This window comes from Aspergillus foveolatus (genome assembly GCF_047715535.1).
Source record: "Aspergillus foveolatus strain CBS 279.81 unplaced genomic scaffold BDW70scaffold_121, whole genome shotgun sequence".
In the NCBI taxonomy this organism is placed as follows: Eukaryota; Fungi; Ascomycota; class Eurotiomycetes; order Eurotiales; family Aspergillaceae; genus Aspergillus; species Aspergillus foveolatus.
The window spans coordinates 1,499-23,067 of NW_027396185.1; the positions used below are offsets into that span (position 1 = coordinate 1,499).

Sequence of the window (21,569 nt, forward strand, 5' to 3'; positions counted from 1 at the left end):
ATCGGCGAGCCGGAGCTTGCAGTTCCGATATCCCAATAGGAAAGTTCCATATATGACTAGCTGTCACATACGGTCGACATAATACATACTAAATTCCAGACTTTTTCACATAGGATTAAACTCCAGAGACCGTCATGTCCTTCTCAATGCAGACGAGTTTGTCACCAAATATGATCTGGACGACCTGCGGAACGATATTCGAACCGGCGCCTTGCTGCTCAATGACCCGGACCATCTCGAATCCATGGAAATCTTGCCGGATGTGGATTTCACCAAAATGTATTGGCAAATCCCACGTCTGTGCACGATAGGGAGCCTTTTATGGTAAGACTGATACCTTGCGAGAAGGAACAAACGTGGTGACTGATTGTACTTATTGCTAGGGGCACTGTAGAGCTGCTGTCTCCGCAGCCTGCCACCTACGGTGATCTTCAAGGGGTAAACGTGTTTCCCAATATAGTGACGCCACAACCCCTCAAAGGCGTGTACTTCATTGTCGGGTGCTGGTGCGCAATTCCGCTGCTTAGATACTATGGAGACCGGGGCGCGGCATACAGAGCAGAGGCCTGAAGATTGCGGCCTTTCTACTGGTATTGTGCTTCCCAGCACTGCTCTCGTTTACGCTGGCGTGTATACTCTCTGCAGCGGCCAGTGGGATGGTCTCCTGTATTTTCCCCATATACCTCGCGGAGATAAGCCGAATCTCTATACGCGGCAGTAATCTGTGCGCCTGGCAACTGTTCGTCTTTGGACCCTTTAACTGAAAGGAATTGATGGCCATGCTGACGCTTAGAACACGCAGATATCAATGCTTTGGGGTTCTGGTGGGTGATCTGTTTTTCAATGCTGAAAGTCTCGACATCTCGCGGTTCTCCATACTCGCCATCGTTGTCGCCATTCTCTCCTCGATTGGCTTCGGAGTTTGTTTCTGGGTCTTGCCAGAGTCGCCTTATTGGTATACATACAACGGAGAGATGCGCAAGGCTTACAATGCATTAAACCGATTTCGTAACAGTAATGGTGTCCAAGCGAGCCGTGACCTGTAGAGGATATACTCGTCGAGCGCCTTAGACGGACGGGCCTCATCCAAAAGTACAACTAAGGCTGCCCTACGGGCGCTGGCAATTACGATTACCTTTATACTCTGTAGGGCAGTCCCTGACATATCGTTACGCTTGACCATACACTTTGTCACTGGATTCGCCAGGGATATGCTCAGCAGATGGCCCGGAATGCTACTATGTCTGTGATTGTCCCACTCTCCGCGTCTTTTATAGTGGTCATCCTGTCGACCAACCCCGTGGAGCGAGTCGGACGGCGGCGATGGGTATTGATGTGCATGGTACTCACATCCTTGGCCCTCTTCGCCCTTCTGTTGGGACTTGCGTATTATCCATTATTGAAGGCCCTTTATTTTGTGACCCCCTGGACGCTTTTTATACCGTGGTGTGGCCTGCTCCTTGTGGGTCAACTGTATGCAGCAGAAGTTGCCTCTTCAGTCGGCAGGGGTGAGTACCAAAACTGCTTTGCACTTCATCTTTATATACCTACTAAATTTCACTGATGCATTGTCAGAGGCTGTCATGGCAGCCATCATTACTGTTTCTGCTCTTGCAGATGCTTTTGCTGCGTTCTTTGCGGAACAGACTCCATGGCTAATCAGGAAATACAGCTTACCACTAATCTTGTGAGTTCTTCTATGCCCCTTGTCGGTGATTCGTATTCATGCTTATTAACTGTAGGGTTGTACATATTATTTCCATGATTCTCGTTTGCGCTGTCATGATAGAGACCCAAAGATGCAGGTTGGACGAGATCCGCGTCGCCTTGGACGTCCCAATAAGGAATCGTATTGCCTACCGCATCCGGATCTATACTCCTTACATCATCAAGCGGCATTTGCTGCGGCGGCGCGTGGAGCTGGAATCATTTGAGCAGTCTCAATACGGCACGGGTGCGATACGATTGAGAGACGTTCTTACTGATGCCCCGTGAGTTCATGGAAAACGGTTATCCTGCATCCGGGTTGGGTCGGTACGGACAGCCGGGTAAATATCTGATGCCAGTATTTACATATACAGAACATAGACTAGTGTAGGCAGAGAAAGAGGCAACATCTAATTCTGTAGGGGCCATGGAAAATGAGGTCTGAACTGAAGGAACTGGAGACCTTTCTTCTTCTCCAACGAGCCTAACGTGGTATCGGCTCCTTTCTCAATGAGTAGGTGAGCGACGTCTGCACGATCATGTCGAACAGCATCACCCAGTGGCGTGTTGCCATGGTCTTCCATTACGTTGAGATCAGCACCCTTCTCGGCCAACAACTCAATGAGCCTCAAGGATATCCGCTCAGACTTAATTGCCCGATGCAGCGGTCTGCGCCCGTCGGGGCTGGGTATATTTGGATCCGCGCCTCCCTCAAGCAGGGCTATTGATTTACCTTCCCTGTCCAAACTGATTGCATACTGCAGCGGTGTCAGCCCACCTCTACCAAGGAGATCTGTCTGCGCCCCAAGTGCAAGCAGCGCTTCCACCGTCTCAACCTTGCCCAGTCTTGCAATCGCGAGGTGGAGCGCCGTGTTACCCATTGCATCCTGGGCATTGATATCGACCCCGCGGGCCATCAGCAGATGTAGGATGTCCAGAAAAGTATCTGAATCGCCGGAGTAAGTAGCAAGATGCAGTGCGGTCTCGTCATAGTCCTGGGTTTTGACCGACGTGTCTGCGCAATATTCTAGGAGAAGTCGGACCGCCTTGGTGTGGCCTCGCTTTGCTGCTTTATGCAGAGCCGTGTTCCGTTTCGAATTTGGTTTGGATTTGCTTCCGATTCAAGGAGGCCTCTCATACGCCCGATGTCTTCCTTTGGGGCCGCTGTGGTGACGAAGAGCTCTGAGGTCACATAGTTCTGCGGGTATTTAGTCCTGACTGTCAAGTGAAGGGATGGGCAAATGGCTTGCCTACCATTGGCACCTCACTGATACTTGGCGCACTGTCCCGATGAATGATTGTCAACCATGGGAATTCTATCTCTTGTACGTCTCCAGTCTCAGCTGCGACCGGATTTGTGCGGCAGGTTGGAGATGACCTTCCGGCGTTCCCTCGTTGTGCAGAACCTCCCAGTCTGCCAACAGGTCCTTGCATGCTTTCGGCCGATCTTCGGGTAGAGGACTCATCAAGGACTTGACGAAGCATCTTCCAGAGCTCCCCACCCCCTGTTCGATAAGATGGGCGTCTGGGTAGCATGCTTTATCCTTGTAGTACTGGTCAAGTTCTCGAAGCCTCCTGAAGGGGAGCTTTTTTGTTAGTAGATAATACAGCTTCCCAGGGACCAAATGTCAACGGCATTTGAGTAGTCTGACTCCTTTTTCGAACTGAACAGAAGCTCTGGCGCCATGTATTCCGGGGTTCCGACGCGACTCCTCAGAATGCTTCGGTCTGCTGTATACTTGCTCACTCCGAAATCCGCGCGATCTTTACGACGATTGGATCTGTCTGTGCGACGAGGACGTTCTTCAAGGTGTTAGTAACGCGAACCCCAGATCACAAGGGACATATTTACCTGTGGCTTGATATCGCGATGTGCTATCCCCATTTCGTGCAGTACGGCAATTCCCTCGAGCAGCTGCCCCGCAACCGTTCTTGCTAGTTGTTCTGGCACAGGTTCTGGAAAGTATTTGTCGATGTCCCCAAATGCACAGTATTCCAGCACGAGCGAGACGCCATTTGGGATTCGAAACCAGCCGAGGAATTCGACAAAGAGGCGGCTGTAGTCGGGACTAGATGATGAGGATACGATGTCAGAGGGCAATAAGTACAGTATCACCACCAGCAATCAATGCGTCACTTACCCCACATCTCGAGCTATCCTGGCTGCGGCTTCTAGCTCCAAGCAGCGGCTCTCATCTCCAGGCTGATAGAGTATCTCCTTGATAACCCGCAGTCGTTTGTCTACGCTTTCATCCAGATACACATTCTTATAGACCTGATCTTTGTGCGTAAAGTAGTGCTTCTGCGTCCACAACGTCGTGACCGGGATTCTCGTGCCGTCGCGGGGGTCTGTCTTGTAGGTAATTTCTCGTCTTCGGTCTCCGAGGTCTTTGATTTCGAGCTTGAACGGCTCGATGAGGTCGCTGAACGTGTTCATATCCCGTCTTGGATTGCAGAGCAGCCATGTCTGCCTAACGCCGACGCTGATGTGTACCGGGCGTGGAGATGCGCCAAGGGGAGGTGCAGATCTCCAGCCTCATAGGACACGGATTATTATTTGTCCTGCACGCTCAGATGCAGGCTCGTCGGGCTTAAAGTACTAGAGTCTGACTAAATGCGACTGTTGGTAACTAAGCCCACGACAGCCAAGATGGATCCCGCATCCCTCGCATTAGGCGTGGTCGGTGTAATCGATATTTGCTTCAAGTACGCCCCGACGTCCAGATCTCTCCGATGTGATGGAGATACTAAACTTACCCACAGATATGGCAAAAAGCTAGTAGTCCTCTGCCAGCAATACCAAAACTTGGACACCGACCTAGAAGAAACAATACTAACCACCAAGCCTCATGGCTGAAAATGGACATGCAGCTGCGATCTCTGCGTTCATTCTGCGACAACCTTGACTATCCACTCCTTGTTATTTACCACGATGCATTGACCCGTCTTGGGGCCAAGCTTGCCAAAGCCTCGGAGAGCTTCCAGGTCATCCAGGCAAAGGCCGGTGTTTCCTTTCACGTGCAGCGGAAGGTAAAGGCTGTGTATCTGAAGCGTGAGCTTGCGCGGACAGTAGAAGAATTTGAGCAATGGCAGAGGAGGTTTGATCCATCGTGGTACCTGATTACCAGGATTGCGAACCCGGATATTGATGTGCAGCTGAGAGATGTGCGTCCCGGTCAGCAGCCAGGTGTATCGGCGTCAGCAAAATCCCCGTCGCCCACAATGAGACTAGCTCAGATGAGAGCATCCATCAAGCAGATATCGTCTCAGGGTGCGGACCAGAGCGGATCGGTCTTCAAAAACGCCGCATTTCTCAGCGACGAGATGGTGAGGGTTGAAGGGACGGATGCGTACGTGACGAAATACAAGAGCGGAAATGCTAGCCCTAGCCCTACAACGGCTCGCCGTGTCCTCCTCGACCCGGCAAATCTCCTAGGTCTGAACCAGGTTTCAACAACGACAGCAAAGCAGAACATTCGCGACCTGGCACGGCTCCTCCAGCATATTGACCTGCTGACATTCCACCTCCTACGATGCGAAGGTGTTGTCGAACTACCAACCCTGCAAGGGAACCAGTTCTATCTTCTATTTGAGATTCCCAAGTCTCTGCAGCAGTCAACACCAAAGACACTACGCTGCTTTCTCTCTGAGATTCCCAAGGCCAAAAAATGCTCATTAACCCTGCGGGTCCAATCATCCAAGCAACTTGCTCGCTCGGTCATGTTCGTGCATGCAGCAGGCTTTGTGCATAAGAATATCCGCCCAGAGACTATTCTTGCCTTCCACGACAACACAAGCACGAAGAATGCTGACATAGGCCCCTAATTCCTCATCGGCTTCGAACGAATCCGCAGAGCGGAAGGTCGGACCGACAAATTCGGTGACCTGGACTGGGCGAAAAACCTGTACCGGCATCCACTGCGACAAGGTCTCTATCCTGAAGAGATCTTTGAGATGCGTCATGATATCTATAGTCTGGGTGTATGCTTGCTTGAGATTGCATTGTGGGAATCATTTGTCTGTGTTGACCATAAAGGCAACTCCACGCCGTGGTCTGGACTAGAGATATCATCGGCTCTGGTGGAAAAGGACCAGCGGCGCGGAGCATTTAGGATAAAGGACCGGCTGGTGGAGCTGTGTAAGACTCAGCTACCTGCTTTGATTGGGGAGAGATATACTGCTGTTGTAGTTGCTTGTCTTTGCTGTCTTGATGAGAGCAAGGATAATGTGTTCTGGGACGAGACGAGCTTGCAGGACCGCGACGGGATCGTGGTGGGTGTGAGGTATATCGATAATGTGAGTGTTCCTGTCCAGGTTGAATTTGGTGTCTGAGGCGGAGGATTTGCTGACGATGGGTTTTTGGGTAGGTACTTTTGAAGTTGGAGGAATTGGTTATATAGGTCTGGTACGGTGCGGACTAGACCGATCACTCGTGAAATGTGCCTTTTTAACCACCTGCGTCTCGTTCAACCAATCCAAGACTGTCTACTGTACCCCATTCCTGCTATGGACTGGTCAGCGTTACATGCCTGAGCAAGGCGAATCCACAATAACCCTGGTGCCGCCTCCGAGCCATTTCGGTCCGGTTATAGCTCGAGCTAGCGGATAGGTTTGATTTAGAGCAGCTTTGGAATCCTTTGTAACGCCAGCTATAGGAGTGCCGATTTCTGGCAGCGGTCCCCTTGCTTTGTCAATGGATATACGAAGAGCCTCCAAGTGGCGCACTGATGATTGACTCATATATAGATGATAACAAGAATATTGTGGGTCACATAGCTACCAGCTCCCGGCTATGATATCCCCGACATATTAGTCATGGTCATGGTGTTGTTGATCAAGGTACCCTTTGCCCTATTCTTTGGTCCATTACATGGCCAAGGCATACATAGCCTGGACTGTTAGCCATTGTGATTAGTCTTTACTATGTGACCTGATGCATGGCAAGAACCCTGGTGTAGCAAATATCTCCATAGTTCCAAAATATGTCAGAAGTGCACGATAGCCCATTATGTGTTCTTCCTGACCTGGATTATACTCCTCCTGGCAGTCCCCGACCTCTGCCTCTGCCTCTTCCCAAGCCTGGAACGGGCTGCCCCCTTCCCTGCCACCGATTCCTGGTCTCCTCCAACAAGTCCTGCGGAGTTTTCCCCTCCGCATTGGGCTGGCTCATCAACATCGCAGCATCCTCTCCGGCTGCCTCCTGCAGAGCACGTATCATCTCATCCTGGAGCCTGATCTTGTTGCAGGTGGTTACTTCCTGATCTCTCCCATCACGACGCACATGGTCATTCAAGAACCCCCGCGCGGCCGCATGAAAGGGCGTCTCCCGGGTAGTATTCCGAGCCCGGATATCCGCCCCGTGCTCGATCAAGAACTTCGCCGCCGAGACCTGCCGAAGATTCTGAGCAAAGACGTGCAATGCCGTTTTCCCGTTGGCCTCGGCATGGTTGATCTGGGCACCGTGTGACAGGATCAAATCCAGAAGTGCGGTCCTGACGTGGTCGCCTTGATGGGACTGGTACCCTAAGAGATGCAGGACGGTACGGCCAGAGCCATCGGGGATCAGGGGGTCAGCGTCGTATTCGAGTAAAGTGCGGATCGCAAGCTCGGCGTGCTCGCTACAGCCGCACCTAGCATGGCTTATAGCAGCATAGTGCAGCGGCGTGGACCCAGTCTTGTCAACAAGGTTGGTACCAGTAGGGTCATGGTCAAGGAGCAGTCGAAGGGTCTCTGTGGTCCTGCGCTGCTGATCCGGGAGTCTACAATCAGGACCTCCAGGGCCGCTAGCTGCCCAATGCAGTGGGAGTCGCCCATCACCATCACAGGAGAAAGCGAGGTCAGGGTTGCTATTATTCATGGAGCGTTGACGATCCAAGAGCAACTTGACAGCATCAGTATTGTAGAATACACTGGCCAGGTGAAGCGTTGTGACATCATAAGCGTGACCCTTGGCGATCCTAAAGTGGAACGATAACCCAGCATGATGGAAGTGTTGATGCTTAAGGTAGATATCAGCACCGGAATCAATGAGCCGTTGGATTAATGGCGCATCGGCCCTCGACACGGCAAGCCCAAGCACACTGTCTTGCACCTGACCCCCCCAAGGAGAGAGATCCTTTGGCAAAGGTGGAACGACGTCTGTCGGTAAACAGCCCATATCGAGAAGGAGGTGAATCAACTGATGGCCCCGCGCGATCCGGTCCCGCATCCACTCAGTCACATCGGAACCCCCATCTTCGGCTTCCTCTGCGTCGTTGTCAAGATACGTCAGCGACCCAGCCGCCAGGAGAATCGGCGTCTCTCCGGTGCCACCTCTCTGGTGCAAATCCACCGGCCCGAGCGGTAGCCGATTCTCGGGACTGCCATGGCGGTCCAGGATAAAGCGCACCACACCGATATTTGCGGCGCCACATGCATCGAGCAGCAGACGGTACGTGGGGTTGAACCTCTGGACCATTTCCGGGGCCGCAGCGTGCACCTCCAAGAGGAGGCGAAGAGCGTCGGGGCTACCGTACGAGGCTGCATTGGACAAGGCGTCGTCCAGGTAGGGTGTCCCTGGGGCGATCACATCCTCGGGAGGACATAAGGCGATGAATTGACGGAGTTGGTGGAGGTCGTTCTGCTTGATGATATTCACGAGGCGGTTCCTGCGCCTGCCGATTATTTGAGAGGGGGATTCCGGGGGGTCCAAGATGGCAGAATCACTCTCTGCCATGATAATTATTTTACCTTGTGTTGTTTATCTTATTATATCAGTCGTTCATTTGTGGGGAGAGAGTGTGTGGGAGAGAAAGGGAGAGGGAAGAAAAGAGAGTGAGAAAGACGAAGAGGGGGAAGAAGAGGGTTTGTCAAATGTCGCTGCGGCCCCACCAATGATAGTAGTCAAGCAGCTAGTATCGAGTCGAATCCCTACGGTCTGGGACTTATTTGAGGATTGAAAAAAGGGGGACAAGGCCAGCAGGTGCCATGGTATCTACGGAGCTAGTAAGGTCTATCGGAGACATAGTACTCATGCTTGTACAAGTTTTGACGTGGTCTTAAGACTTGACACGACCGATATAGTCCCAGTTCTACACCGACATAGGCTTCTATACCACGCTTATAAGATGTATCCTCATATACAATCTTCCCCAAACAGCTCAAGTATTCTGATAATACCATGGATCCGTCGGTGCATCTCCATCCGGCCGCCAGTTATCATCGAACGCGCCGTCCTGGGGATTCAACCGGGTACGCGCGTTGATATTTGGCGTAAAGCCATCGTCGATGGCGATATCTCGCAGCGATGGCCAGAGGTACACCAGATTGCCGATGGAGAAGGTGCCCTGCTCGTGGAGCCATACTCCCTGTTCGTCATTAGTACATCCACACACATATACATCTATCAAGGGAAAGGGAACTTACAAAGTCGTTCAGCAGCTGGCCATAATCCGCATTTGGACTGGCCGACCCAGGCACCGTACTGCCCCGTTCCCGACCAACGTACCACCGTTGTGCTGAATTACCCCGGCGCTGTTGCGGACAAGCGATGGTATCAGTCCGAGAATTGTAGTCTTGCAGAGAGCCCGTGTTATATCGGCCCCCCGCGTACGAGCTTGTGTAGCGGTATTCAGCCCGATACCCCGGCGTGACGGTCCGGGAGACGGCTTGAGGGAGATAGACGCCCTGGCTGTGGTAGATGCCCATGTTCCGGACCCCCACGTACAGGACGTTGTCCCCCCCCCCCATGAACGTGTCCCCGTCGAGTGGGATGTGCATGTGCATGACGATCCACCGGTCCGTGGCCGCCGTGTGGCTTCTATCTCCGTAGTTGGTCCGGACAGTGCTATCGGCCACGCCCACAGTTGGGCCCATCCAGAAGGCCAGTTCGAGGATCACCTCGTTACCGGCGCTGGAAGTGGATCGGAGCCACCGCAGGTAGTGGAGGAAGAGATCGCCCTGATAGAATACCAACCATGGTCAATCCCTGACCTTTTGTCTAGGATGAGAGAGAGGGGAAGGAAGACTTACATTGAGAATACCACGCAGGACATACATCACAGACGGCGAGCAATTGTTCTCGGAACGACTATCGGTGCGTACGACGGTCACAGTCCGCGACGACAGGGTGGAATCATCACTAGGATCTTCGCAGAGGTATTCGGACGCGACGTAGAGCCGGTCCAACCCCTGCGACGAATCGGCAATATTGCACAGTTCATCAGCCAGCGTCGAGGTCGGGCTATAGATGAAGGATCCCGTGTAACTGTCGGCGGAGCCAAAGAATACCGTCCTCATGGTCGAGGCATTGGCCGCATCGTCCTGCAGCCCATGCTCCTCTAGCCGCAGATTCCGGATATTGTTGATATCCTGGCGCTCGACTTCGGCAGTGATCCAGATTTCGAGCAAGGGCAGCAGGTGATTCAGCGTTGTGGCTTGGTCCGTCAAGTCTCTCCGGGCCCCCGCCACGCTGAACCCGGGGGAGGAATGGTTATCGGTGTTTCTCTTGCTGCTGCTGTTGCCGATGCTCTGGATGTACGACAGGTCTCGTCGGGTCATGAAGTTTTCGTCAAAGGTGGCGCTGTACTGGGCCTCCCAGGTCAGCGGGCACACGGGGTCATTGAGGAACTTTTGCAGGTAGGCGTCAAAGTCCTTGGCCGTCTGGTCCGTAGGTCAGCGGCTCGCTCACATCGGATCGGGGCACCACCTTGGGAGTGGCCCCTTTGCAGCAGTAGGCCTCATTCCCTCCCCAGCAGTCGGTCGTGTGCCCCTTCTTGTTGTTCCCCATTATCATGTTGATTGACTGCTCAGCGATGCGGATGTAGCCGGAGGGGCACGAATCACTGCACCACGCCGTGTTGACAAAGGTCGTCTCGTGGCCCTTCCACTCGCAGTTGGTGAAGGCATCGGGGATGGACGAGCCGGAGCAGCAGTAGTTGTACGTTTTCTCGCCCTTGCACGAGGGCCTGCCCCCCATCCGTCCCGCGAGCTCACCACGAAATTGGGATAGCCCAAAGGGCACGTCTGGTCGCTCTCGCAGCTAGACGTCTGGACCAGGGATCGGTCGATGAGGTGACGGAGCAGCAGGCCGATTGGTAGCCCGAGCGAGTACAGCCGGCGCCGGTGGTGCCCACCTCGGCCTCGTCGTCGTTGCAGCCGCCCGTGCACTTGCCGTTGTTGTGGAAGCCGCGCCACTGACACGTCGGCACGTCCGAGGACGTCGGGCAGCAGAGCGTCTGGGTCTGTTTCGCGCCGGGCGGGCACTCGGTGCTGTCGAGCATGAGCTGGGAGGTCTCATCGCCGCGCTTGATTACCGTGTAGCCACTGGGACAGACCTCTCCGCAGTTGATGAAGCGGCAGTAGGAGTCCTGGCTGGGGGTGCTGGAAGAGCCGGAAGAGGAAGACTTCTCGACGAACACGGCCGACGTCAGTCCGGTCGTCATGTCCAGGTTGATCTCGTTGCCCAGTGCGGCCGATAGCCCCTTGGAGAAGGTGTGAGAGCTGTCGTCACTGTCGATCGACCAGACTAGGACCCCGCCGAGACACTGAGATTTGGCCAGCTCGGCCTTGAGCTTCCAGGTATCCTAGTCATCATACAAGACCCACTGGTCGCCGTTCCAGTTGATCGTCTTGACAGCGGCATCCTTGTAGAGCTCTGGGGTCAGGTCATTATCACTGATGATTGTCTCGATCTCGCTGTTGAACAAGACACCGGCCGTATCACTGCAGACGCCGGCATCCCCGGCGGAGAGATAGGGACATCCCGGCTCAGTGCAGGAGGAGGAAGCGAGGGTGAAGCTGCGGCCATAGAAGGCCATGCCCATGTTGACCTTGCTGGGCTTGATATCATTCCTCCACAGCAGGTCCAATGCGGTCGTGATGTCGGTCAGGTTGGTATGAGCATTCAGATAGGCACCGGTTCACTTGTTGCCAATATCCCAGGTGCCGTGCAAGTCATAGCTCATGAAGTTGAACCAGTCGATTGACGGGTCGATGGCTTCCAGATCAAAGTGCTGCAGATACCAGTAGCTCGTGGGCAAGGTGACGGACAGGCCAAACTTGTACTCGGCCAGCGCCTTCTTCAACCGAGCGAGGAACTTGGGGAAGTTGGCATAGTCTGCGTCCCGACCGTTTCGATCGCCCGCCGCGGGGTACTCCCAGTCGATATCAACACCGGTGAAGCCGTAGTTGGTCATGAACTGGGTGAGCGACTTGAAGAAGGCGTTCTGCTGACTCGTGCTGGCCCCCACCAGGTCGGAGAAGGTCGTTGCCGTCGGGGTGCCACTGTCAGAAAAGTCCCAACCACCGATGGAGAGCCAGAGCTCCTGGCTCAAGTCACGCATCTGAAGTGCCTGCATCTGGAGATAGAGCAGTGTATCGGCATTGGACGCCGGGATGACCTCGAAGCTGTCTGGGTCGATGCTCCCAAAGGCAAACTAGATGTGTGAGTAGACACCCTGGGACACTAACGCGGGCTGCATGCCACCGCAGGCCCGCGACGCTGCCGCCGAGTTGTAGTAGCCAATGACTCGGGTGATCGACTGCGAGTCTGCATCACAGGACGGCCGGGTCACGGTGGTGTTGCCGCAGAATTCCTCCGTCGTGCCGCAGAAACCAAAGGGACTGCAGCAGACGTTCAGGGGACAGGTGGTTGCGTTGACATACTGGTCGGGCCAATCGTCTGGATTGCACTCGGCCTTCGCATCGCAGTTGTTGATGCAGGTCTCAGCGCTGCAGTACGTCGGGCCCATGCCACAGACATTGTATTTGCCGCAGCAGCCAAGCTCACAAGGGGTGTTTTCATCGCAGTAGGTATCGGCGAGCACCAGGGAGAGAGCCCCGAGAAGGGTCCAAAGAAGTCGCCTCATAGGACTGTTATCGATGGGAGAGACAGTGTCGATTAGCAAAGAACCGAGAATACGTCGAATCAGGGTGGTATAGAGGCGAAGTACTTACGGAAATATGCCACTGGGCCTCTGCTATTATCCTGACCTGCTTTCCTGCTGAACAATCTGCCAGAGATGCATCCCGCACTATATAAGCGACCCACAGCATTCTTCTCTGCCCAGGCAATTTCATCTCCTGCCCTTCTATCTTGTCTTCGCCGTTGTCGGCGCATTCTTCAAACAGCCAGTGAGGCCCGTCTACAGTCTAGGTGAAGACGCATGTCTCAGCGAGATTAGACCTCGTCGGGCAACCAGTTAGAACAGTCTGGCCCTGGTGAATCTGGATTGGTCAGACAATAGTAACTGTCAGAGGCCTGGAAAAGCCAGGCACGGATTGCCGATACCCAATGCTAGCCTGCGCGACATTTGCTAGTCTCCAACTACTCTGAAGAGGCGCATTTGTTAGTGTGACTGTCCGGCTTTTAGCGAGAACGGTGACTGCCCGGACGGTCCGCTAGTATGTCCGAGTTTGATAGACCAGCTAAGCTTTTGGGCGGCGGCGCCAATAAGAGGATCAGCTTGGCGTTGGGCCCTCTTTTTAGCCAGCGGGCGGCTCCTCTTTGGGCGAATGCTCCCCCGTCTTCCCTCCCGGAGATAGCCGGAAATTCACCATGAATTGGCCCCCAAATTATCCTGTCTTCCGCTTACTCCGGCGTAAAGAGGCGATATCCACTTGTATAGGAGCAAAGATTCAGGTCTCGACCGGAAATGAACGCCTGATATGGCTTTGGACGTCGTCTAGCGCGGTGCTGAGTAGGCCCACGTAGTATTGTTATAGAGTGTTCGCATTTCCGATTTCGGGAGTTCAATCGACAGGGTCCTGTCAAGCCACGTCGGGTCATATAGTAGAAATCCCTGACTACTAAGAAGGTCCAGATTGATCTGCTTTTCATATCAAGTACGGATGCCCCTGAGACTGCTGGAAAGGAATCCAAACGCGCACCTTGTCCTTTCCACGCTCCAACATGGTCCTTCCCGGCGTTCTTGCGCTGCTTCTGGCGGCCTCTGCCGGCGTCAATGCAGATGCTGGGGTCACCATGTTCCCCAATGGCTCTCTGTCCAGTCTGGGTCTGACCGAGGCCTGTGAACTTTCACTGTACAATAGCATCGACTGTGACCCGGGCGTGTCAGCTCTGGCCACGAGCTCCTATGGAGGCAGCCTCAACAACGCTACGTTGGCGTCTCTGGTCTGTCAGGCTACCTGTGGGACATCAATTGCCCAACTGCATGACTCTGTGGTGACCAGCTGTGGCACCACCGAGTCACTGATCCCGGGCATGTCCTTCCTTGCACTGGTTGACCAGGTCTGGAGCAACTGGAATCAATCTTGCCTGACGGATCCCACAACCGGTGATAATTGCAACGGTATATAAGCCCGATTTCTAGTTCCTTGGTTCGGGTTACACTCTCGCTAACTGATGTCAGATATTATTGCGGCGTTCCCTGACGTTGTCGTTGTCACCGATCTGCCTACTGCAGACCTGTGCTCGTATTGCAACGTGCAGCAGCTAGCCCTCCTGCAGGCAAACGCATATTTGGACGCCTACACTCAGGACTGGCAGTCAACTTACAAGGCCGTCGCACAGGCCTGTAACCTCACCGTGTCTGATTTTGACCCGGTGCAGAGCGCCTTTAACGTGACGGTCCCATCTGCAGAGGTGGACTGCGTCTCAGGAAACACCTATACTACCAAGGAAGGCGATACCTGTGACTCTATCGCCCAGACATTTGACGTGTCCGCTGCCACCATGTTCTACATCAACCCGAACATCGTGAACTGCTCATCCATCTGGGCTGGGACCGATCTCTGTCTACCCCAGACTTGTAGCAGTATCTATACTGTCCAGGCCAACGACACCTGCCTTCTCACGGCGGACGTTATCAACTTCAACTCTCAGCTCAACGTGAACTGCAGCAACCTGGTCGATCCGGTCCCTTACTGGGGTTCGACCCTGTGTTTTTCCACCCCAGGAGGCACATACACTGGCCAGCCACTCAACACCACCATCGGGGACAGCGGTAACTCGGTTGTCAACCCCCCAGTAGGCAGCACTGTGGCTACTGGTACAACGACCGACTGCGGCGCCTGGTTTGTCAACGACGCCAGTCTCAACCTCACCTGCGCGCAGATCTGTCTGTCCAACGTGATCGCGATTAACTTGTTCACCGAGGCCAACCCGTCCCTGAACAAGACGACTTGTGACAGTGATCTGGTGGCCGGCGCCGCCTATTGCGTCGATCCGCTGCCCGGGTGGGACTATGGTAATTCCACCTCGAGCAATGCTACCACCACCACCACCACCACCACTTCGGTCCCGGCAGCTAGCACCCCGGAGGCTCCAACGCAGACGGGAATTGCTTCTGATTGTAACAAGTACTACACTGCCCAAGGTATGGCTCATTCTCCTCCGAACCTCTTTGAAATATTGTATACTCATCACCGCACCATAAGATGGCGAAACCTGCGATAAGGTAGCGGTTGAATTTGGCATTACCACCGCACAATTCCTTGCCTGAAATCCGGCTATTTCTTCGGACTGCACATCTGGCTTCTGGCCTGAAGAGGCATACTGCGTCGGTGTGTCGTCCTCGACTAGTGCTACGACCACCGCAGCCCCAACAACAACCACCAAGGCATCAGCGACTACTACCGTGACACCCCCTGCACCAACTCAGTCCGGTAATTGCCAGTAACTGTAACCAGTACTATGTGCCAATCGGTATGCTTCCCCAACTTTCTTCTCCTTTCTTCCTTCTCAATCTATATTCCCACATGTAGCATGAGCTAATGTATACAGACGGCGACACCTGTGATACTGTGGCGGCCAAATATGGCATCACCACCGCCCAATTCCTCGCCTGGAATCCGGCTATCTCGTCAGATTGCAAGGCTGGGTTCTGGTTGGAGGAAGCATACTGTGTGGGGGTTTCATCGTAGATATCTAGGAGTATTCTTCCAATACACTTGCAACGGTGAGAAAGCTCTTCACATCGGTCGATGGAAAGACATATGTACACCGCTCGACTGGGTTGGCGCTGGCGGCTATACTAGTGTTAGTGGAAAGACTTAGTTGAGTGTAAGGAGATGGCTATACCACTGAGCGCTTGTTGGAGGAATTCTTCATGCATCTTCTCGTCCGACGCGACCTGCTGCAGGTTGGCGTAGAAGGGGTTGGGAAACCCGGCTTGGGCGAAGCCCTCGTGACTGTAATTCTTCAGACCCTGCTCGTAAAAAGTTGCCTCGAGATGCTCCAAGGTCAGGGCGTAATTAAAGGTATCGGCTGTCATGACCTTCAGTTCTCGTCGAGTCCATACGCTACTGCAGAACATACCGTCAGTGACTGCCCGCTTCGCCACTGGAGTGACGACGGCCGGTCCCAACATCACGCTACTCAGTCCCAGCGGAGAAAGCTTCATATCGTCAAGAATACAAAGATAGATGGTGAATGTACTATACAGCTTGGAGGAAGATACTTTATAAGGCTGTCCCGTGGGGGAGGTGCTGATCATTTAAATAGACGGCGCCCTTGGTAGGCACGTACCCGTGATATGATCTCTCCTGTCATGCTCAGACTGCTCCAGATGTCCATCATTTCCTGGTTTAATGGATCGACCACTGCGTGAGATATGCTGAGCTCGAGGAGGCGATTCAGAACGTCTAGTTCCAACCAAATCGCCAATCACCGGCCACGCGGGCACAGCCGCTGTCCAGATTCTCGACTCCCTCCAATCATATCCCAAGCGGACCGAGCGAGAGCGAGCAAACGCGAACCTCACTTGGATCGAAAGTTAACTGGGCTGAACCATAAGGACGCTCATTGCCTGTACTTAGCTTTCTATCCTCGCGATCAATACAAGTTGTTATCTCAGAGTTACCATTAAGAATACAGCGACAACTCGTCAGTACTTAACTCTACAAGATATAGAGCTTCTCTATATTCATCTTGGTCCTGCCTTCTCCCGTGAACTCACCCTAGGACCGTGGCTAGTCTTCATACTAGTTGGACGTGGCTGTTAGGTAAGTCAATCGAGAACGCTAGAGTGCACCAGGAGTCGCCGGGGTTAGGAAGGCTTGAGAGGTCAACCTTCCGTAACAAGAGCCTGCTTCCTGGTCATGTAATTAGCATACTATCCAATTATCCTTGGATTACCTTGGCTAAAGACCTATAACCTATGATAGGGATCTACAGAACATAACTTTGTGATAGCAGCTCCATGGAACTGGAGCCCTCGCCATTACCGACGGAGGTCGGGGTAGGGGTAAAAAGTGTAGAATTGCTTGAGGTCTCCTTCGGAGTCCCCTACCGGGCCTATGTAACCACGCAGTGGTGGGTCTAGATACTACCGAAGAAAGACTTCCGGGATCACCTCGGAGGCTGCTAACATCCTTCATGCCCGTCAGCAGTCAATGAGGTGAGATCACACTTTAGTCTGAATCTGCATCAGACACAGCTTCTGAGCTGGTTTGATCCTCCGTCAGCTTTCTCATTGACCAGTGGTAGACTGGCCTGAGATCACTACCTAGGCCCAGCGCCTCTCATGGATTGCTACTCTGCGTCTTTGGCATGGGAACTACGCAAACGCTCCTGACAGAATGGAAGCTTGCTGGCAGTCCAAATTTCAATTGACTAAACGCAACTTTTTAGCTTATGCATAATGCTGTAGAAGGTATGAGCAACATACTGGCTGCAACAGTAACTTGTGAACACAGTCAAGGGAGCCACCCATGATAGCAAGCTCATTCTCAGCACTCAGGGCCTGAATGAATAAAGGGCAACCGCATATCTGACAAAACTTTTGCAACACTGGGGATCCGGAACTTCCAGTCCGTTGGAATGTTTTAAGGGGACCATCGACTGACAGTTGATCAGGTGAAACCATCACATACAATGCTAGAAAAATGAGATATTAGTTACAGTTATTCACGAGGGGAGGGAGGCGTTTTGTCGCACGTACAATAGGTAGAGCCACTTTGACGTTGGCAGTCATCGCAGTGGCAGTAGGCAACCGTATCTGGCTTGGCATTGGCAGTATAAGTAACTGCTTGGCAAAGACAATGACCGGATAATGGCATCTTGTACTTATTGCAGTGAAGTAATATGCTTATTGGAGAGGAGGAAACATCTTGAATAGAATACTTCCGGCTATAATGACGTATTTAAGTGGCTGCAGTCAGACCCACTGGACTTGGTGCTTGGCTGCTTATTTGGGAATAGTCCGCTGGTCCCTCAATTCGCTTTTATGACAACCCAAGTCTGCAAAGCCCACGTCTTCCCATGCCCTGTACTGCGTGATTCATGATGTCTTGCCGCTCAAAGGGGGCATGTCACACCTGTCGACGGCGTCGAGTCAAGTGTGATCTGGGTAAACCGCGATGCCAGAAATGCTATGCTGCCGGTGTGGAATGCCTCGGGTATGACAACCTGATACTCTGGGTAGATGGAATTGCTAGTCGGGGCAAGATGATGGGAAAGTCCTTTCCTGGAGCCCCGGTTATGTCCTCCAGTATGTGCTTGAACGCAGAAACGGCTTCTAGTTCAGAAATAAATCACAACATTTTCATTCACCACGTGGGACCTCATGACGACAGCAGGGGATTCACCAACCAAACCATGCTTTACGACTCTCTTCTCCACCCCTGGCTCCAAAGGCTCGACCATGATACGCGACACTACTTGACACATTTCCTAGTCAACGTTGGCAATGACCTGGCTGTCTACGACCTCCCTTCTCAAAAGCAAAGCCCGTTCCGACTCTTGCTTGAGTTCGCCGACCACAGCCCTGCTCTGTTTCAGATCATCATTGCCATGTCCGCAGTCCACATGCACAATCTTCTAACAAGGGCATCCAGTACTCAAAGCAACCAGATCTATGCACTCCGGGCCAAAGCAAGGGCATTCCGATTACTCAATCAAGAGCTTAGCAATTTGAGTCCATCGAATTATACAACCTTACTGGCCTCCTTGATGCTCCTTGGCGAACTTGCTGTTCTTGAATCCGGCGATGACACATGGCGGATACATGTTCTAGCTGCCGCCAAACTAGTCCGTTTAATCATAACGTCCCACCCAGCTGTAGCTGATGACTTGGAGTCCGATGAACGTGCGTTGCGCTCATGGACCATTACCCGTCTTATTCTGTATGTACGTGGCTGGAAGGGCCCTTTCCCTGCCACTCAAACGAGCTAACTATAATACAGCCAGGATGCCTTTGGTTCCTCACTTTCGTCCGCAAGAGCAAACTGGGATGTTCCTGGACTATGTGCGGCAATGAATGGCATCGACACCGCAATAAGATACGCAGAAGTTGAACACTACACAGCATGTCCATCACCAATTTCTTCGTTGATCCTAGCTGCAACTTCCGTATATGACACCGGCACCGATTTTTCCTGCTGCAGCCCGTCAACGCGTTGCATATTCCTCTGTATGCAAGAGTTCGACCCAAGCAGCTGGACCATGCAACTCCAGTCCTTAACACCAGCTAATGATTTCACTGAAAGATATCACGTCAGCTCAGCCTATAAAGCTGCTGCAACGCTTTATGCACTCCAGGTAGTCCCGGATAATTATTCCTGCCATCATGCTCCAGCACGAAGCGACAATTTAGTGGACGAGATCTTGCACCACGTCTCGCAAGTCTCGTGCAATCACCCGTTATTCAAAGCAACCATCTGGCCGATACATATTGCTGGCGCGGAATCAAGCGATGCCCGGCGTCAATCAGCCGTCCTGCAACATATAAGAAGCCTCTCCAGAGTCCTTCCTTGGCAATCTATGTCCGGGGCAGAGCAAGTGCTGAGGGACTTCTGGCGTCGGATGGATTCAGTAAACTCGAAGGGATCGCATAGTCGGCTGAGGTGGCTCGCTGAGTTTCGGGCGATGGGTGTTGCAATATATCCTGCCTAAAAAGGTTGCCGTCAGAGATGTCAAGGGAAGGAAAACTGTCAAAGTTTCACCCATCTATACAGCGTTTACCTGGTCAATGCCTGGTCCTCGGGTACTCATCATTCAATGGGCTGAAAAATACGCGTTTGGGACTCGTACGATGCGACGGCTTCACGCGTTTAGACCTGTTACAGGCGTAAATCAACACTCGTGCAACATCCCTACTGTAGTGTAATGTTATGTATATAAATCTGTAATAATAGGTATTTTTAGTTAAAAATTATATTTTTGGGATCCTCCGAATCTGAAGCTTAGAAGTATTTTTGGATTTCCTAATAGAAAAGCTAGCTTCGTTTATAATGGTGGCAGTTGAGTATAAAAACAAAAACATACAACAGCTGGGATTCGCATGTGGTCACCCACCATACTACTAACCAGCCGGCGTGTGGCTTAAGTACGGCTGAGCGGACGGGAAGCCCTGTTCTCCACACCCTGTGGTCGTATGTACTAGTTTTTACTCATTTAGTATTTATATAGAGCGTCTAGGTTAAGAGCATATGTTTACTTGGATCTCCTACCATATGCCTAACCACACGAACAACTCAAATATTGAGTCTCGCATACCTAGAGTTTTAGCATAATACAATGTCAGGTGGCGTAAAGAGTCGGGAGAGGGAAAGCACTACCTACTAACCTTACAGGAACGGCGGAGTAACATCATTGCAATAGGATGGGATTCCCGCTAGAAGAGTGAAGGCCCTGTCGAGCTCCAGCTCGAACCCGAACTCAAGTCTTAGAGGATCACATAACAGTGGCAGTAACAGCAATAGCAACATCCTAACGTTCTTTGCCCAGGAGGCAGAACCCTCTTCCTTTCCTACTCCTACACGGCCATCGTTGGCATCATGGGCTAGGGAACGCCTAATAAATGGCACTGTCTCTGCTATGTTCTACTGGAGAGCTACAGAACCTTTCCAGGATTCAATATTAAGATATAAATATATATACATATAGTGCCAGCCTAGTGCTAGACAAGTAGGTACCAGGTAGGCCCGTAAACCTTGTAATCCGCGTGCGCCGCCGGTTCTGGCGGTACGCGCGCACAACCTTGCACGCCTCCGTGGCGCCCATGGCCATGGTGACGCCGGCCTTATGCGTATCCATCTCGGGGAGGAAGATTGTTCCCGGGAATTGAGGGTCTGATTGGATGAAGTCGTCTGGGACGCGGACGGTTGGGCGGGGGTTTGTTCTGTTTTGCTTTCTAGATGGGCATGCTTCGCTAAGTCTTTGGTGCTTGCAACGCTCCATGTCGCCGTGACAACGTAATAATCCAGTTCGTCCGGTCTCACTTCATCACGGATCCAGCGTCGGTCGCCGGACATGGAACTCCCTGTCCATCGTGACGCAGACATGTTTTCCTTCTTGGCTCTTAAGATATGGCCGTCCTTGCGCTTGAAAACCCAACCCTTGACAGCCTGCCCAGAGACAGTATCAACCGCCTCCTTCCTCCACTCAAGACTTTTTAAAGTCCACTACGAACCGCCGCACACAGACAGGGAACTGCACGGAGCTTACCCACTTCCCGTCAATGTTTAACCTCTATATTCTAGCATTCAAGACCAGACGTTTGCTTGATAGAAACATAAACAGAACGCGCTTTCAAGGTGTTCTGCGTTTACTAGGAGCTAATGCGGCGGGGCGCTGCAGTAGGAGATATGACTGTCTACCTCGCCCGTAGAGCTAGCAGATGCAAGGATGGGCTGCACTTGTCAGTCATACTATTGGTCGTCGGGACAACGTAACGCAGTAGCCAAGCCTTGGGCCAAGCCGGTGCGGCCCGGGCCGTCAGCACAATTCACCCAGTCCATACAGTAGCTACGCCACTTCTTAAAGGCGGGAGGCCCAGGAGATTTGGCTATTTGTGAAAGAAGCCGCCGTGGTCGGTGAGGAGGAATGCCGGAATCTGGTTAGTCGATCGTCTTCCCAGTGCTCTGGCTGCCTCCCAGTGCAAGGAGTTCCTTCGATGATCCTCTCTGCTGAGTGTAATGCA

At 52.7% G+C, this 21,569-nt stretch overlaps 10 protein-coding genes across 10 annotated transcripts; 4 read left to right on the plus strand and 6 right to left on the minus strand.

Moving 5' to 3' along the window:
* The first annotated feature begins 635 nt into the window (after positions 1 to 635).
* Positions 636 to 1,073, plus strand: BDW70DRAFT_145096 (uncharacterized protein). Its single transcript, XM_073738370.1, has 2 exons — positions 636 to 739; positions 803 to 1,073. Exons 1-2 carry the CDS (start codon positions 657 to 659, stop codon positions 1,044 to 1,046), a joined length of 327 nt encoding a protein of 108 aa, XP_073591111.1. The 5' UTR covers positions 636 to 656; the 3' UTR covers positions 1,047 to 1,073.
* Positions 1,074 to 2,579: 1,506 nt separating this feature from the next.
* On the minus strand, positions 2,580 to 2,995 carry BDW70DRAFT_145097 (uncharacterized protein). Its single transcript, XM_073738371.1, has 2 exons — positions 2,962 to 2,995; positions 2,580 to 2,905 (listed from the first exon to the last, which is right to left on the minus strand). Exons 1-2 carry the CDS (start codon positions 2,962 to 2,964, stop codon positions 2,735 to 2,737), a joined length of 174 nt encoding a protein of 57 aa, XP_073591112.1. The 5' UTR covers positions 2,965 to 2,995; the 3' UTR covers positions 2,580 to 2,734.
* A 1,362-nt stretch (positions 2,996 to 4,357) lies between these two features.
* Positions 4,358 to 6,107, plus strand: BDW70DRAFT_166308 (uncharacterized protein; the record flags this gene model as incomplete). Its single annotated transcript, XM_073741951.1, has 5 exons — positions 4,358 to 4,413; positions 4,471 to 4,486; positions 4,579 to 5,429; positions 5,562 to 6,003; positions 6,075 to 6,107. The coding sequence occupies 5 exons, from the start codon at positions 4,358 to 4,360 to the stop codon at positions 6,105 to 6,107; spliced, it is 1,398 nt and encodes a 465-aa protein (XP_073591113.1).
* Positions 6,108 to 6,587: 480 nt separating this feature from the next.
* On the minus strand, positions 6,588 to 8,672 carry BDW70DRAFT_145099 (ankyrin repeat-containing domain protein). The gene has a single exon (XM_073738372.1). The coding sequence runs from the start codon at positions 8,420 to 8,422 to the stop codon at positions 6,737 to 6,739; it is 1,686 nt and encodes a 561-aa protein (XP_073591114.1). The 5' UTR covers positions 8,423 to 8,672; the 3' UTR covers positions 6,588 to 6,736.
* Positions 8,673 to 8,846: 174 nt separating this feature from the next.
* BDW70DRAFT_164611 (uncharacterized protein) lies at positions 8,847 to 11,510 on the minus strand (the record flags this gene model as incomplete). The annotated part of the gene is made up of 6 exons (XM_073741510.1): positions 8,847 to 9,053; positions 9,112 to 9,645; positions 9,718 to 10,347; positions 10,376 to 10,710; positions 10,799 to 11,196; positions 11,284 to 11,510. 6 exons carry the CDS (start codon positions 11,508 to 11,510, stop codon positions 8,847 to 8,849), a joined length of 2,331 nt encoding a protein of 776 aa, XP_073591115.1.
* Positions 11,511 to 11,606: 96 nt separating this feature from the next.
* BDW70DRAFT_164612 (glycoside hydrolase superfamily) lies at positions 11,607 to 12,554 on the minus strand (the record flags this gene model as incomplete). Its single annotated transcript, XM_073741511.1, has 2 exons — positions 11,607 to 12,122; positions 12,153 to 12,554. 2 exons carry the CDS (start codon positions 12,552 to 12,554, stop codon positions 11,607 to 11,609), a joined length of 918 nt encoding a protein of 305 aa, XP_073591116.1.
* Positions 12,555 to 13,597: 1,043 nt separating this feature from the next.
* Positions 13,598 to 15,570, plus strand: BDW70DRAFT_166309 (LysM peptidoglycan-binding domain-containing protein; the record flags this gene model as incomplete). Its single annotated transcript, XM_073741952.1, has 3 exons — positions 13,598 to 13,997; positions 14,058 to 15,023; positions 15,431 to 15,570. 3 exons carry the CDS (start codon positions 13,598 to 13,600, stop codon positions 15,568 to 15,570), a joined length of 1,506 nt encoding a protein of 501 aa, XP_073591117.1.
* Positions 15,571 to 15,574: 4 nt separating this feature from the next.
* Positions 15,575 to 16,049, minus strand: BDW70DRAFT_164614 (ferritin-like domain-containing protein; the record flags this gene model as incomplete). The annotated part of the gene is made up of 3 exons (XM_073741512.1): positions 15,575 to 15,675; positions 15,728 to 15,913; positions 15,965 to 16,049. The coding sequence occupies 3 exons, from the start codon at positions 16,047 to 16,049 to the stop codon at positions 15,575 to 15,577; spliced, it is 372 nt and encodes a 123-aa protein (XP_073591118.1).
* A 1,130-nt stretch (positions 16,050 to 17,179) lies between these two features.
* Positions 17,180 to 17,727, minus strand: BDW70DRAFT_166310 (GFA family protein; the record flags this gene model as incomplete). Its single annotated transcript, XM_073741953.1, has 3 exons — positions 17,589 to 17,727; positions 17,316 to 17,524; positions 17,180 to 17,260 (listed from the first exon to the last, which is right to left on the minus strand). Exons 1-3 carry the CDS (start codon positions 17,704 to 17,706, stop codon positions 17,180 to 17,182), a joined length of 408 nt encoding a protein of 135 aa, XP_073591119.1. The 5' UTR covers positions 17,707 to 17,727.
* Positions 17,728 to 17,932: 205 nt separating this feature from the next.
* Positions 17,933 to 19,834, plus strand: BDW70DRAFT_154303 (Zn(II)2Cys6 transcription factor; the record flags this gene model as incomplete). Its single annotated transcript, XM_073739817.1, has 3 exons — positions 17,933 to 18,771; positions 18,832 to 19,459; positions 19,793 to 19,834. The coding sequence occupies 3 exons, from the start codon at positions 17,933 to 17,935 to the stop codon at positions 19,832 to 19,834; spliced, it is 1,509 nt and encodes a 502-aa protein (XP_073591120.1).
* Positions 19,835 to 21,569: the final 1,735 nt, after the last annotated feature.